Here is a 15,249-nt window from a genome sequence, read left to right as displayed (position 1 = left end):
TAAGTGATTTTTGAAACTTAATAAACTAAATAACAAAAAAGCTTTTTAAAGTTACTTAAGTGGTAGAAAAGTCATTGTTTCCAAAATAAAAGAACTAGGATTTCCTTTTTTTAAGAGTGAGTGCGAGCAGGGGAGAGGGTCCAAGGAGGAGAGAATCTTAAGCAGGTTCCACACTCCGCGTGGAGCCAGACACAGAGCTCAATCCGATGACCCTGGGATCATGACTTGAGCCAAAATCAAGAGTCGACGCTCAACCAACTGAGCCACCCAGGTGCCCCGATTTTTTTTTTAAGAGTCAACACGTTATACAGTTACACAGAAACATTTAGGTTTAACTAATTAAAATCTTTTGAAATCTCTGAAAACAGTAGTCTCTAGTTTTTAAGTCAATAACTGTGCAATATGGAAGATTATTTCATATACCCTTCAGTCTCCCCAACAGGATATGACTTATGATGGAGATAAATAAGTCACTCTGACACATAAACCATACAAACCTGCAGCTATTTTAAGATGTCCTTGAAAGATAAAGGCCCATGCCCTGAAGGTCTAACTCATGGATTTATCAACACCAGCACTACATTTCTGATGATGTGCCAAATGCAACTCATCCCACTTTTGTTTTAGCAAATTTTAACAGTATTTCATTTCTAAAATCAGAGTTGCAAACAAAACGTTCCACCCAAATTAAACTTTTCTGGCTCATGGAGCCTGGCATATAGTCTTGTTCTGTTCCACATGAAAACTTATGCCACGTATTTGTAACAATGAATAAATCAATAAACAGAATCAACTGAACACTGAATAAATTTATAAAATGCCTAAACATCTAGAGATTAGTGATTGTATGTACCTAATCAGGCTACTCTTTGCATAGGATAGGTCAAATTTAGTTGCTGTGTTGGGAGTGTGCCAGACATGACGGATAAAAAGACAAACACAACAGAGTCTGTGCCCTCATAGGAGGACCTGTGAGATGGCCAAACACGGACGCAGAAACAATATAACACAACAACTGCTCTAACAGGGTTGTCATTGCCAAGGTGTTGTAAGTATCCAGAAGGAAAAATTCCAATGGTCTGTTTTGCTTTGAGGGGAGCGCAAGGAGTCCAGAACATTCCACACAGGTGGACACTAACAAGCTGGAGCCTGGGAAAACAACGAAGAAGCATTTGCCAAGCAGGAAGCAGTAGACAAAATACCTTATTACTTTGCTTAATGCAACCAGGTATTTCAGTAAAGCCACTTCATTTCAATGTTGAGAAAATTTACAAGATACCAGCATGTTTAGTCAAGAGGCACACAACTACTGAGTGGCAGAGTTGAGACCAAAACGCAGGTCCCCATGTTTTTACCCACTTCACCAGGCTATTTAATAATGGTTAGACTTTAGAATCTTACAAAAGATACCATTCTGAAGTAAAATATTTTTATAGGCCATATCGCTGAACTCTTAAGTAGAACATGTACTGATTCTAAAAATCAACTACATTCCCTTGGTTTTATGTATTACCTTTACATTTATCAATGTGGTTTCCAAAATACTAACATCAAAAAAGATACCACTCTTATGTTTTCGTTTTTAATAAAAATTACTTCATTACCTAAGTGAAAATTTAGTCTTCTAATATGCTGTATTAGTAAGAAAGGGTGGGGGAAAACAGGCACTCCGATCTTTACGTAACTGGTTAGACTGTACGTTGGTACAACTTTGGTGAACTGCAATACGGACAGACGTAGTAAACACTGCAGCACTGTTAGTAACACCCAAAGACTGGAAGCAATCTAAATATTCATCAGTCAAAAATCAGTTAAATAAATGAAGGTCCATCAATAAAGTAAGGTTAATGGACAATCAGACATTCATGATAAAGAATGAGAGAGCTCTAGGCACACTGACAGGGACCATTCTCCAAAACCTCAGAAACTTAGTCTCTAAACCTTAGTGACTCCAGAGTACCGACTGGTACCCCAGGCAGCACAGCCTGGGCAAGTAACAGGTTACCTTCATATTACTGATAATTGGTGAAGCAAACACACGGCAAAGATGTAACCAAGTGACCTTCCAAAACTACCAATTTGATTGAGCTTGATAATACAATACTATTGTGCCCTCTAACTTTAAAAATATAACACTGTAACCATAAGAATGAAAAAATGTCTTACAGTGCTTAATAAGACTAAATACAAGAAAAATCTACTCAAGCAGAAGCTCCAATTTAACAAATGAATTTAGCAAATCAGAGTTCTATTGGTCAAATTAATGATCTACATGTGAAGTCAGGGCCCAAGTGTAATACACATAATAACATTTTCAACCCACATTTCATAGATATAAATAGGACAAGTAGCATATCTTGCCCTGATAATTGAACTGAAATGGTTTGCTTTTTTTTCTTTTAGAAGATTAATTAGTATTATTTCAATAACAGCAAAACAGTGTTAATAAAATCATCCTTTTTGAGGATACTGAGTTCTTTGCTGTTCTAATAAAAGCTCTGGTACTCCTGAACCCCAAAACCACCTAATGCTTGATGTTAAAAAAGATGATTACATTCAGATTTCTACTAGAAAAAGGTTATTCAACAAGCAGTAAATTATTTATTAGTAAATATTTGATATACATTGCATTCAATAGGCATGTAATGCCTAGTATGTATCAGATACTAGACTAGGTACTAACAACGCAATAAAAACAGCTAGGATGTATCAGATACTGGGCTAGGTGCTAAAGACACAATAACAAAGAAAGCAGACATGTTCCTCTGCCTTCCCAGAAAATAATATGGGGGCAGGTGGAGGGAAAGGCACAGCTAAACAAGAAGTTATAATACCCAGAATGAACTACAATAATATACTAGGTGTCGCAAAGGCACAGGTGAGGGGCCCCCAAACCCAGACTTGGGCGAACAAAGTATCAGAGAATGTTTCCCAAATCAAATGATGTCCAAGCTGCAGCCAGAGTAAGATCACGCCAGCCAAAAAAATAAGAGGGCAGAGAAAAAGGAATAATTTTCCAGGCCATCGAGTTAACACAGCAAAAGCCAAGAAGAGTACATAAACTGTTCACGGAACTGAAGTAAGTTCAATACACAGGAGCAGAGACATAACATATCAGGCTACAGAAATAAGCAGAATCAAATAATGAAAGGTTTCCTAAGTCATACGAAAAAGTCTGAACTTCCATCTAGTAGAAGAATGATCATCAGATTTATGCTTTAGAAACCGTCACTCTGAAATGAAGAATAAAGCAAGAGATGTGAAGACTAGAGGCAGAGTAACCAGCTTAGATGAGTGTTTCAGTGCCTGGGTTGGTAGTGGCTAGTGAAGAGAAGTGGACAGGAGCCAAGAGAGAAATAGGAAGCAAACAAGATCTGGTAGTAAATTGGATGTGAGAAGTAAGGGCAAGCGTAGAATCAAGAATTCGTCAGCAAGTTAACTCAAAGCTATCATGCACAGATCCTGGGTTTCATCCACAACTTATAATGCTTAGGTACCAAACTTTTTTGTTAGGGGCGCCTGGGTGGCTCAGTCGGTTAAGTGTCCTACTCTGGCTTTCAGTTCAGGTCATGATCTCAGTTTGAGTTCGAGCCCCACGTTGGGCTCCATGCTGATGGTGTGGAGCCTGCTTGGGAGTCTCTCTCTCCCTCTCTCTCTCTGCCCCTCCCTGGCCTGCTGTCTCTCAAAATAAATAAAACTTTAAAAAAAATTTTTTTTAATATATAAATTTGTTTGTTAAATGAGTAAATATTGCATATTTGGTGGCAAAAAGATTAAAGAACAATTTACACTCTAACAACAGGAAAACTATGTATTTGGCCATGATAAACACAGCTCTGGCTACAATAAAAAAATAAATAAATAAAAGCTACTTAGGGCAACTGTTTGCAGTAAACAAGACCAAGATACCTCAGACCAGAAGGCAAGTGAGGAACAATATCCAAGGCCAAAGCATGCTAGAAACTGTGGATATTCCAGAATTGCTGGAGCACTTTCTAAGTGTGGTATGGATCCTGGTCATCTATTGCTGAGTGACTTTTCTATACATGTCACTTCTGCACCAGAACGAAAATATGATCTGGCCCTGGCATAAAGATAGTCCCTGACCTTCAAGCACTGGAAACTTTACTAAGGCAGGGAGGGACAGGGATCAGAGGCCAAGTGCTTCCTTCAACAGAATACTTTCTGCAACCTGCCCTACCCAAATTTTACAGCTGGGATGATGTTCATCTACAGAGGGTTTATCAACAAAATGTGACTTCACTTGTTTATATTAGCAAATATTAGAAACTAGCAGGCCATCACCAATCCTCAAAGATAGTATCAAAAAGGTTACAGTTAAAAAGTTAAAATATACCTACATTTATATTATAAAAGTCATCAAATACTAAGGTTAGCAGAAACAATCAAGTTTTAAATAAAAGCAACACTGACATAATAAATGGAATCTGTTAAAGTCTGAAGTATATTCAATCTAAAAAGTTCCACAATTTATATCTCATTTTCTAACAAATTACTCTAAAGGTTAGGTAATTTGGTCAATACTCATCTAGGAAATATTTATAAATTTATACCTTAATCAAATTAACAAGCCTCTAAATATATATCATAGAGACTACTTTCAACCAGTCCAAAAATCCCAAGGAAGCAAAAATCAGTATGATCAGTTTTTTACCTGCAGCTCCTTCGAGACTCTCTCTAGGTGATTAGTTATCTTTTTAATCAGATCACTGTACATCTGTTCTGAATGCTGCTGGCAGACACATTTATAAACACAACTGTGGGGGAAAACCAAAACAGAAAAACCAAGTTAACAACAAAGAACTTCATTCAACCTAAGATGAATGCATACTTTGGATATACGGACACTGGTCAAATAATCAATTCAGGCCTAAAAAACTGACCAATCACAACTTTTAAATAGAAGTTTACCTTGCCCCAATCAGTGCTCAGATGAAAGAGATACTACCACCAGCTGCAAATCTTTCAGAGTAATGCATTACACATTTTGCCAGTAGTAGATAATCTAGTATCAGGTGAGAATCTGAGAATCTGACTATAACTACTTACAAACTAGCTTCTCACTCACTCTCTCGTTTCAATGAATATCAAAATAAGGGAGAGAGATAATTAGCACCAAGTTTCTAACTCACAAAAGGTTTGCAATGTAATCTCTTTGTGCATCACTTGTGTCGAACAACACAACTGTCGCTTCCTCCTCTGTGACAGGGCTGATCTCATGTCCTACCCCAGGTCCTCACTAATTTGCTGTTTCCATTTACCAGGACCCGGGGAACAAAATAACCAAAGACAGAATTGTGTGTCAATAAACATCAACAGATCGAGCAAGGGTCTCCCTGTGAAACAAAAAATACATTATTTTTGCACCAGATACTGGTCATTCGTGTCTTTTTCACTGACCTCCAAAGTTTCTTCATTATGTATAGTGGGGGTAGCAGGCTGAGGTGGGAGGAAGTCTAATCGAGTTGAGGTTAACTCTACCTTGATTCAAAAGCCAATTCTGAAGCAGAAAGTATAAAATCAAACCTCCAACCACCAAGTGTGGAATATACAAATCACCTATAGAGCCTCACCATACATGTATTATATGCATACCTACTGCCGTAATTCAAGGTGTCATGAATCTCAACATACCCTCTCAAACCCAGGCAAATGAAATCTTGACTTACCTGTATATCTGTTCATAGGATATGGGGATATAGTCACCAGGACTCTGGGTTAAAAGCTGATCTATGGCACCATCCAATTTTGGCCAGTAAGTGCTCTTATAATCTTCAATAGTTATAACATTCATTACTAAAAGTAAAAAGTAAAATAAATATTACTACATACCACATGTAAACACAAATCAAAGCAATTTTGTGCTCTCAAATTCCTTTCACTTATTCTAATTTCTTTGACATTCAATCACCTAAATACAACTCAATTATTATCCCATTTCAAAAACAAGGAAACAGCAACTTTGCCAGGGATTTTAAAGAAGCCATTAATTATGATTTAAAAAGGAATGACCATGAATCCATCTTTAAAAATAAAAACAAAACAAGCAAGTATCTTTGGTTTCCTTTTCCAGTTTTCGTATCTGTTATCAGTGGAGCATTTTCAAACGCACGTCACCCTCAAATACATGTTGCCAATGATGTGACAAGGCAGCCTATCCATGAACCACAACAAAGTTCTGGAAAATTATGAACCTCAACAATCAATCTTCAGCGACACCCCCGAGAAAATTCACGTAACATAGGACTATCCCCATATTATAAGTCCAAATGCTACAGTGACAAAAGAGGTTGCTAGAAACTCGCAGGCATTTTTGCACCACCAGCACTTCCTGGACATTACTAAGGCTCGGACTCAGACTCTACCAACTTACACTTGATAAGCGCAACAGAAAAACATCAACCAACTGGAGACTTGCATTGAGGCTGACCTCATTCCTACTGTCTGGCTCTCCTTCCTTCACTAAAGGTTTCATAAAGTTTTTACAACAGCTGGTCCTAACAACTTTGAAATCCAGGGTGACGGGATTCACACCAATGAAACGCCAACGTTAAAAAGAGCTACTCTGCCCCTGCCCGCTGGAAAAAGGAGCTATCCAAAGAACCTAAAATACCCTGAGTCTTCTAGAACCACCGCCATCTCAAGAGGCAGAAGGTAACAACTACTACATCAAGTATTTTACTACTCATTTTACCAGCAAGTGGGAAGCAAAGAGTTGACTTCCCTAAGAGTACATGGCTAATTACTGTCAGAAGTACCAGATAAAGAAAGCCTTTACCTACTGATTTCCAAATTCAGCTTCAAGAGGTCTCTCATATGTATGTACCACCTGTCATTGTTGCTCAGTATTTTCTTTAAATGAATTCACTTTTTCTTGCTTAAATTTATTCTTTTTAAAAAATGTTCATTTATTTATCTTTAGAGAGAGAGAGAGAGAGAGAGAGAGAGCGCAAGCGTGCATGCACATGTGTGAGCAGGGGAGGAGCAGAGAGGCAGAGAGAGAATCCCAAGCAGGCCCCATGCTCAGAGTGGAGCCCAATGTAGGGTTCAATCCCACGACCTTGAGATCATGACCTGAGCTGAAATCAAGAGTCAGATGCACAACTGACTGAGCTACTCAGGCACCCCTCTTGCTTATATTTATTCTAAAGAACACATTCATACGACATGGAATAATCTTAAATGCATTTCGCCAGTTGAGACTCAGACCAAAATGGCTATTATAAGATTCTCATTTATATAAGATGCCAGTAAAGTCAAACTATAAAAAGGAAAACAGACTAGTGGTTGCCAGGGGCCAGAGGGTGGGGAGGACTGTCTACAAAGGGTAACATGGGAGAACAAACTGTTTTGTGTAGAATCGTCTGGGTGGATACGCCACTCCAGGCAGTTGTCAAAACCAACAGAAATTTATACAATAAGTAAATTTACCATGTGAAAATGTAAAAAAACAAAACAAAAATCAAGCAGGATGGAGTAGTAAAGATGGAATGAAAATCTTGACCAATGAATTCCTGCACTGAAGGGAATGAAGAAAGAAAAGTTTTGGCTACATAAAAGGCTAAAACCAAAAGGAACTGTATATGCACGCACACACAGACACACACAAAAGGATGGACGAAGCCAGATCACAGAGGGCCGTAGAGGACATTTTAAAGACTGGCTTTTACAAAGCATAAGAGACTCTTAAAAACTGAGAACAAACTGAGGGTTGATGGGGGGTGGGAGGGAGGGGAGGGTGGGGGATGGGTACTGAGGAGGGCACCTTTCGGGATGAGCACTGGGTGTTGTATGGAAACCAATTTGACAATAAATTTCATATATTGAAAAAAAAAGATATGTTATAAAATATTAAATAATATTGTCAAACCAAAAAAAAAAAAAGACTGGCTTTTACTCTAAGTAAGATGGGGACATCTGGAGAGTTTTGGATGGAGAAGTGATGTGTTCTGACTTGGGTTTTCTATGGGTCATCCAGCTGCTATGTTGGGAGTAAGCAAAGTGAGGAGGCTGTGAGATGATGGAGGTTGAACCAGGTGGTAGCAGTGAGGGTGAGAGAGGTCAGACTTTGTACATATTTTACAGATTGAGCCAACCAGATTTGCTGACAGTCTAGATGTGAGATATGACAGAAGGGTCCAGAATGACTCCAAAGTTTCTGGCCTGAGCACCAAGGATGGGGTTGCTGTGTACTGAGATGAGAATGGATGTAAGAGAAGCTCAGCATATCTGAGAATACAGCAGAAATTGTTGGTGCCCCACCCATTTACTCTGTCCACAAACACAAAGGCCACTGTCAGCGATCAACCGAAAGTGATTTTCTCTTCTATGTGGTTCTAGTTCATTGAATCTCCTATATCACCTAAACCAGATCACATACCCACTCTACACCAAAAGTTGAGGCTTAACGAAGGTAAGTGGCATGCTCAGAAAGAAAACTTCAAGTACAGAAGCCAAGAATTAACATAATCATCCCATGGCACCCCAACTGCTGAGTTCGATGATCTCCACCTCTGCTTGCAACTGGAAAGCACTCCTACTTCTCAACCACAGGCTTTACACTTCAGCAAATCACCAAGTCAAGGATACAAAGGAGAAAAAAGAATCTAAAATGTAAAATCCTGCGGCTGTAAGTACAGAATGGAGTCCCACTACAGAAGCAGTAATTGCTGATGCCTCTCAGGTATCTTTCATGTGGCATTTTTTTTTTATGTTCTGCTTTTAAGTATCTTTGAAAAGAGACTTTAAAACCAAAATGAAAAAGGCATGATCACAGAAGAAAATCTTAAAGCCTATTTCCACATCAAAAAAAGCCATATCTATTTCCACTTTACATTTCCATCTATAAATATAATATACGTCTATTTCTACATATATTTTGCTTGGAAAATAAATAAATAAGTAGCCAATTCAGCTGACCTTTATTAAATGCTGGCTATTACAGACTATCTGTGTTTCTTCCCCCAAAATTCATAGGGTGAAATCCTAACCTCCAATGTGATGGTACTGGGAAGGGCCTCTGGGAGGTAATTAGGTCATGGGAGTGAGGCCCTCACAAATGGAATTAGCACCCCCAGAGACCTTCCTCACTCCTTATGTAATAGAAGTCGCCAGCAAGAAGACAGTCTACAGGAACCAGGAAGCGGGCCCTTGCCAGACTGAATTCGCCAGCACCTTCATCTTGGACTTCCCAGCCTTCAGAACCGTGAGAAATAAGTTTCTGTGATTTATAAGCCATGCAGTGTCTGATATTGTTGTAACAGCTGAATGGATTAAGACACTAGCTAACATCACTTTCTTCTAGGAAACTAGCTGATCTTCACCATGGTAGCAAAAGAACAGAATACAGACAAGCATCAAGAGAACCAGAGGTAGTATGAAGAATGAGCACATGTTGGTGTAAACTCTTAGCCAAAGATTAGGAAGGTTTTTCATGCCAATCTGCAATCAACACTTAAAATGACAATCCAAGAAACTTCAAGGTATCTATTATTTCCTTGCTAATCTCAACCTAATCCCTGATTTAAAAAAATATATACACATACATACAAAGCATGTGTTTCTATGTGTGCAGTATGTAGCCTTGAATTTTAAAACTAGATCCTCTTGTTAGAGAAACGTAGTCAATCACTCTCAACTTTGTCCACAAAAAAGTTCAGACTGACCGAAAGAAATATAAAGCATGGACACTGAACAAAAATTACCATTAAATTTCTAAATTTTATCTAGGTTGTGTTTTCCAGCTTGAAAATAATGCACTACTTTTTAAGCAGTTTAAAGATACTAAAACTCAAAACCCAACAAGGCCCAGGTCAGTAATATAAATGAGCAAAGCAGGCCTAGTATAAAAATCAGAACAATGAGCATTTCAATGAACTGAAGAATGCAGTGCTCTCTAGAGACAGTCCAGTTCAAAAAATGTAAAATCCCTAGTGTTAGCCTCAAAACATCATGTCACAAGACTTAAACCTAGAAACACATATTTATTAGATAGCAAGTTCATGCAGTCTAAGTCCTGCTGAGAAAGTTGCTTAGTTGATCTTTACTAAAATAAAGTGAAATAAAGTCTAAAACACATGGAATAGTTGAAATCTAAGGTTTGGGAATATTAGCAGGTTATTAATAAATAATAAACTATTAGAGATATATAATTCATACCAGGCAGGAATACATATGTTCAATTCTCATACTTATTTATCCAAGTAATTCATCAAAACTTGACATATTACACACTGTCCATCTCCCTCAAACTAGACACTCGCCCCCTGGAGGAGGAATTTACTACTACAGCCCCAACTCCCGCCAAAGAGTGCCTAGCACATGACAAGTACTCACTAACACGTGAATGAATTTACCGAAAACCAAAATAAATGCTTACTATAAAAACAGCTGATGGCATACCACTTAGTGGTTGTTCTGGAATTAAAGTTTAAAGCATATTTTATTTCACACAGACTGAAGTAAACCAGGTTAAGTTCTACTATTCCTTTTGAATTTCTTTGTTATTTGTTTGTAAGGAAGGGGAAGATATATTCAGAAATTATATCAGGCATTATTAATTTATACTTGGTCTACTGCAAGACCTTTCATTACCTTATATTAGTGGTTCTCCAAGCGTGATACTCAGAACAGTGTCGGTATCATCTAAACTTGTTGTAAATGCCAACTGCCAGGCCCTAGCCCAAAACTACTGAATCAGAAAGTTGGAGAGGAGCGGGCAGTGAGTCACAATACAGGACTCTGTTTACCAAGCACCCCAGGTGATTCTTACACCTGCTCAAGTCTGAATGAGACCCACAGCCTAATGCTACTCCAGCAGCTCAGGACAGCCAGGGTCACAGGTATATTCGGAACAACCTGTAGAGTCAAATAAAGGTGTGAATGTATCAAAGAAGAATGGTGAAACAACAGCTAGAAACTGTTTTCATATCAAAAATTCCTTAACTTTATATATTCCTCTATGTCTCTTTTCTTCCCACCAAGAACACTGCCTTCATTCAGAATTGACTCCTGAAGAATACAGCAAAGGCAGGGCAGGGCGCCCAGGGGGACTCAGTGGGTTAAGCATCAGACTTCGGCTCAGGTCACCATCTCACAGTTCGTGAGTTCAAGCCCCGTGACGGGCTTTGTGCTGACAGCTCAGAGCTTGGAGCCTGTTTCGGATTCTGTGTCTCCCTTTCTCTCTGCCTCTGCCCCAACCCCCTCCCCGCCCCCGCCCAATGCTCTGTCTCACCCTCAAAAATAAACAAACTTAAAAAAAAAAAAATACAACAAAGGCAATTACAAATTAAATGATTAAGCCAAATTTAATAGGCCAAATTATGTCTCAAATGCAATGACTTCTTAGATTAACTATAATTAATGACAACTAGATAAGATGACAGAATGGACTAGGGCAAAAAGCTCTGGGTTTTCTATTTAACTCTGGCTAGTGAATGTGATCTTGGGGAAAAAAGTATGACTTCTTCATCAGTGACAATCCAGTAAACCTGTGTTGTCCAAAACATTACCACCTGGTAGAATGCTCTACTCTCTCCAGCACAACAGGATGACTGAACACTTTCAAGTAATGGACAGAGAGAAGCTGAAGGCCAAGGACAAAGCCTGGGAGTTGGGGGAAAGTCCGTGGGAATGAAGAAAAGGAATAGAATAAAACAGGAGACTCTGAAGCAGAACAAAGTAATGTATTCTAATAAATAAATGGGGTGTTAACTAAAAAAAAGAAATTTCCAATTATTTATTTCTCTCAAAAGGAAAATAACTTGATACTGGCACAAGAGGTGGTTAATACTTAGCTGTTCGTAAGAGAACTAGCTGGTTTAAAAAAAAAAAATAGTAACAGGGGTTACCAAATACTTTAAATATCCTTTCCCTTAGGAGAAAAAAACCCCTACAAGTTAGGTATATTCTGATTTGCCAATAGAGGAGGGTAGCTAATGTTAAGTCCTAATGAAGCAACTGTTTCTTAAGTAGGCAAAAACCTGGGGCACCTGGGTGGCTCAGTAGGGTGAGTGTCCAACTGTGGCTCAGGTCATGATCTCACAGTTCATGGGTTCAAGTCCTGCATCAGGCTCTGCCCTGACAACGTGGAATCTGCTTTGGATTCTCTGTCTCCCTCTCTCTCTGCCCCTCACATGCATGCTCTCTCTCTCAAAAATAAATAAATAAGCATTAAAAAAAAAAAAAAAAAAGCAGACAAAAACCTTTTAAAAGTTCCATGCTTCAGGTATTTGTTTAGGAAGTTTCTAAGACTTACAGTTTGTGGTTTCATTCAATTAAATACTATGGACAATATAAAATGTCTCCTGTGATCATTAAGAAATCATTCCATGTAAAAATGAAGTTACATTCACATAAACAATTAAATTAACACTACTATCTTATATTTATTTCTGTAAGTCCTTATTAATATTGTTTAAAGGTTCTGTGCTTCCCACCCCATCCTATCCTATCCTCCCCAAACAGAATCCACAAGACTTTTTACATACTAACTATATGAAACTAAATATATAACCTGCTTTGCCTTGCTTAAAATAACATTTCTTTCCTAAAAACACTGTAAAACTTGTATAGGAAAAACATTTCATTATTGTTTTACTGCTTAAAAATCCACACATTTCTGGGGCGCCTGGGTGGCTCAGTCGGTTAAGCGGCCGACTTCAGCTCAGGTCATGATCTCACGGTCCGTGAGTTCAAGCCCCGCGTCGGGCTCTGTGCTGACAGCTCGGAGCCTGGAGCCTGTTTCAGATTCTGTGTCTCCCTCTCTCTGACCCTCCCTCGTTCATGCTCTGTCTCTCTCTGTCTCAAAAATAAATAAACGTTAAAAAAAAAATTAAAAAAAAAATCCACACATTTCTCAGTTTGACAAAATGTAATGAAATGTAATGATGCAAATGTCCTTCATCACTACTTGATCAGAAAACCAGCTACAGCAGCCAAACAGCAACAATGAAATCTATATACCTCTAGAAGAATTACTACACATTATTGTACAATTACAACATCACACTTGAGACTGTGACACACATCCTAAAACGAACATGTTATAACAGTATATATGAAAAGGTCAAGGGCTATCATTATAGCTCTAATTCCAACTAATCCCAAATCTCTTAATATTCATATAGAAAGTATCTGTTCAACTGAATACACAGGTGTAAACCATGCCAAGTGCAAGTCTGCCATAATTTTAGAAGTCTGCTGATTTCCTCAAAGACTTAAGTCAATCTCTCCGTGACATGAAGACCAGGTAAATTTAACTTTGAAGTAGTAGCATAAGGCAGTGTGTGCTGAGGTGCAAGCATCAAAAAGTGAGCTAATTTTGCCCTGCAGGACCCTGAGAAGTTCAGGGCTCGAAGACGGGATACAAGGAGTATGGGTTAGAAGCAGAGAATGGGCAGTGGGAAGGAAGGAAGTGAAGATTGGTTGCATATCTACAGAAGTGTTATTCTGTGCAAAAACTGAAAGATAAAAGCCTGGGACTCTGAGACATAAATACATTAAGGAGGTAAGGGGTACCTGCACAAACATGTGTGTACAAAGCACAGGGCTGATTTAAGTAAAAGCCAAAGTCAACAGAAGAGGGGCATCTGGATGGCTCAGTTGGTTGAGCGTCCAACTCTTGATTTCAGCTAAGGTTATAATCCCAAGGTCATGGGATTGAGCCCCGCATCAGGCTCCGTGCTGTGTGGAGCCTGCTTGAGATTCTCCCTTTGTCTCGCTCTCTCTTTCTCTCTCTCTCACTTTCTCCCTCTACCCCTCACCCCCACTTGCTCGCTCTAAAATAAAAAACAAATAAAAAGATTAAAAAGTCAACATAAGAAATGCTCAAACATCTAATCCTGATCCTTTTCGTAAATTAGGGAATGCCATGGACCAGGAAAAATGTACTTTACTTCCTGTTCCACTTACCCCTCCCCCACCATTCTCCCAGAATGAAGATCCTCCCTCTAGAGAAACTCAACAGTGCCAGAGAAAAGATATTCACATACTAATATTTGGCAGTTCTCCAACAAAATAGTAGCTCTGCATCTAAATAGCCTAAAATGAAGGCCAACACTTATACATGGTAAGGTCCCTTGTAAACACAGAACTACCACACTTAGCCTTTTTCAGTTTTAAGTATGAACAGACCACTACAGATCACCAATATCTGCAGAAAGTTGACATGAGAAATCAAAACAAAAATTGAAAAGATAAAAAGAAAGATATGAGAACTTCTTAAAAACTTTTAAAAAACCTATATAATTACTATCTTTGGAGATGTAAAATAAAAACTAAAGACTGCCATGAAAAAGAAGCAATCCAAATGATCTTAATGTAAAAATATAGCAACTGTTAAAAAAAACCAACTGAAGAAAATATCAAGAAATTCTCCCAAAACATTGAGGAAGAGATTAAATATAGCAAAAGTAGTTAATAGAAGACAAAAACAGGAAATTTAACATATAACTACCAATAATTCCAGAAAAAAAAGAATAGAAAAAACATAAAGGGAAAAAAATATTGACACATTAAAATAAGAAAACATCCCAGAAATTTTCTCAAGGGGAAAAAAGGTCACATACAAAAGAACAAAAATTATTTTTTTTAATGAAATTTATTGTCAAACTGGTTTCCGTACAACACCCAGTGCTTATCCCAACAGGTGCCCTCCTCAATGCCCATCACCCATTTTCCCCTCTCCCCCACCCCCCATCAACCCTCAGTTTATTCTCAGCATTTAAGAGTCTCTTATGGTTTGCCTCCTTCCCTCTCTGTAACTTTTTCCCCCCTTCTCCTCCCCCCTGGTCTTCTGTTGAGTTTCTCAGGATCCACATATGAGTGAAAACATAATGGTATCTGTCTTTCTCTGCCTGACTTATTTCACTTAGCATAACACTCTCCAGTTCCATCCACATTGCTACAAATGGCCAGATTTCATTCTTTTGCATTGCCAAAGAGTATTCCATTGTACATATAAACCACATCTTCTTTATCCATTCGTCAGTTGATGGACATTTTGGCTCTTTCCATAATTTGGCTATTGTCGAAAGTGCTGCTATAAACATTGGGGTACGAGTGCCCCTCTGCATCAGCACTCCTGTATCCCTTGGGTAAATTCCTAGCAGTGCTATTGCTGGGTCATAGAGTAGGTCTATTAATTTTTTGAGGAATCTCCACACTGTTTTCCAGAGCGGCTGCACCAGTTTGCATTCCCACCAACAGTGCAAGAGGGTTCCCATTTCT

The 15,249-nt window shown here is 38.5% G+C and overlaps 1 protein-coding gene across 3 annotated transcripts in view; it reads right to left on the bottom strand.

The window, feature by feature from the left end:
- The window catches only part of CACUL1 (CDK2 associated cullin domain 1), an 80,910-nt gene that overhangs the window by 48,748 nt on the left and 16,913 nt on the right, over positions 1-15,249 (bottom strand). For all 3 annotated transcript variants that reach the window (XR_013550579.2, XR_009612820.3, XM_060641364.3), the window contains exons 2-3: positions 5,691-5,817; positions 4,676-4,778 (exon numbers count right to left, since the gene is read on the bottom strand). Coding sequence is in view for 1 of the 3 variants with exons in the window: in XM_060641364.3 (XP_060497347.1) it covers positions 4,676-4,778; positions 5,691-5,817 (230 nt within the window). In the remaining 2 variants the exon portion in view is untranslated. The remainder of the gene's footprint in view (positions 1-4,675; positions 4,779-5,690; positions 5,818-15,249) is intronic.

The sequence above is a fragment of the Panthera onca genome, chromosome D2, assembly GCF_046562875.1.
Source record: "Panthera onca isolate mPanOnc1 chromosome D2, mPanOnc1 haplotype 2, whole genome shotgun sequence".
Taxonomy (NCBI): Eukaryota; Metazoa; Chordata; class Mammalia; order Carnivora; family Felidae; genus Panthera; species Panthera onca.
Note: the sequence above shows the minus strand (reverse complement) of the source record. Positions and strands in the feature narration are given on the sequence as shown.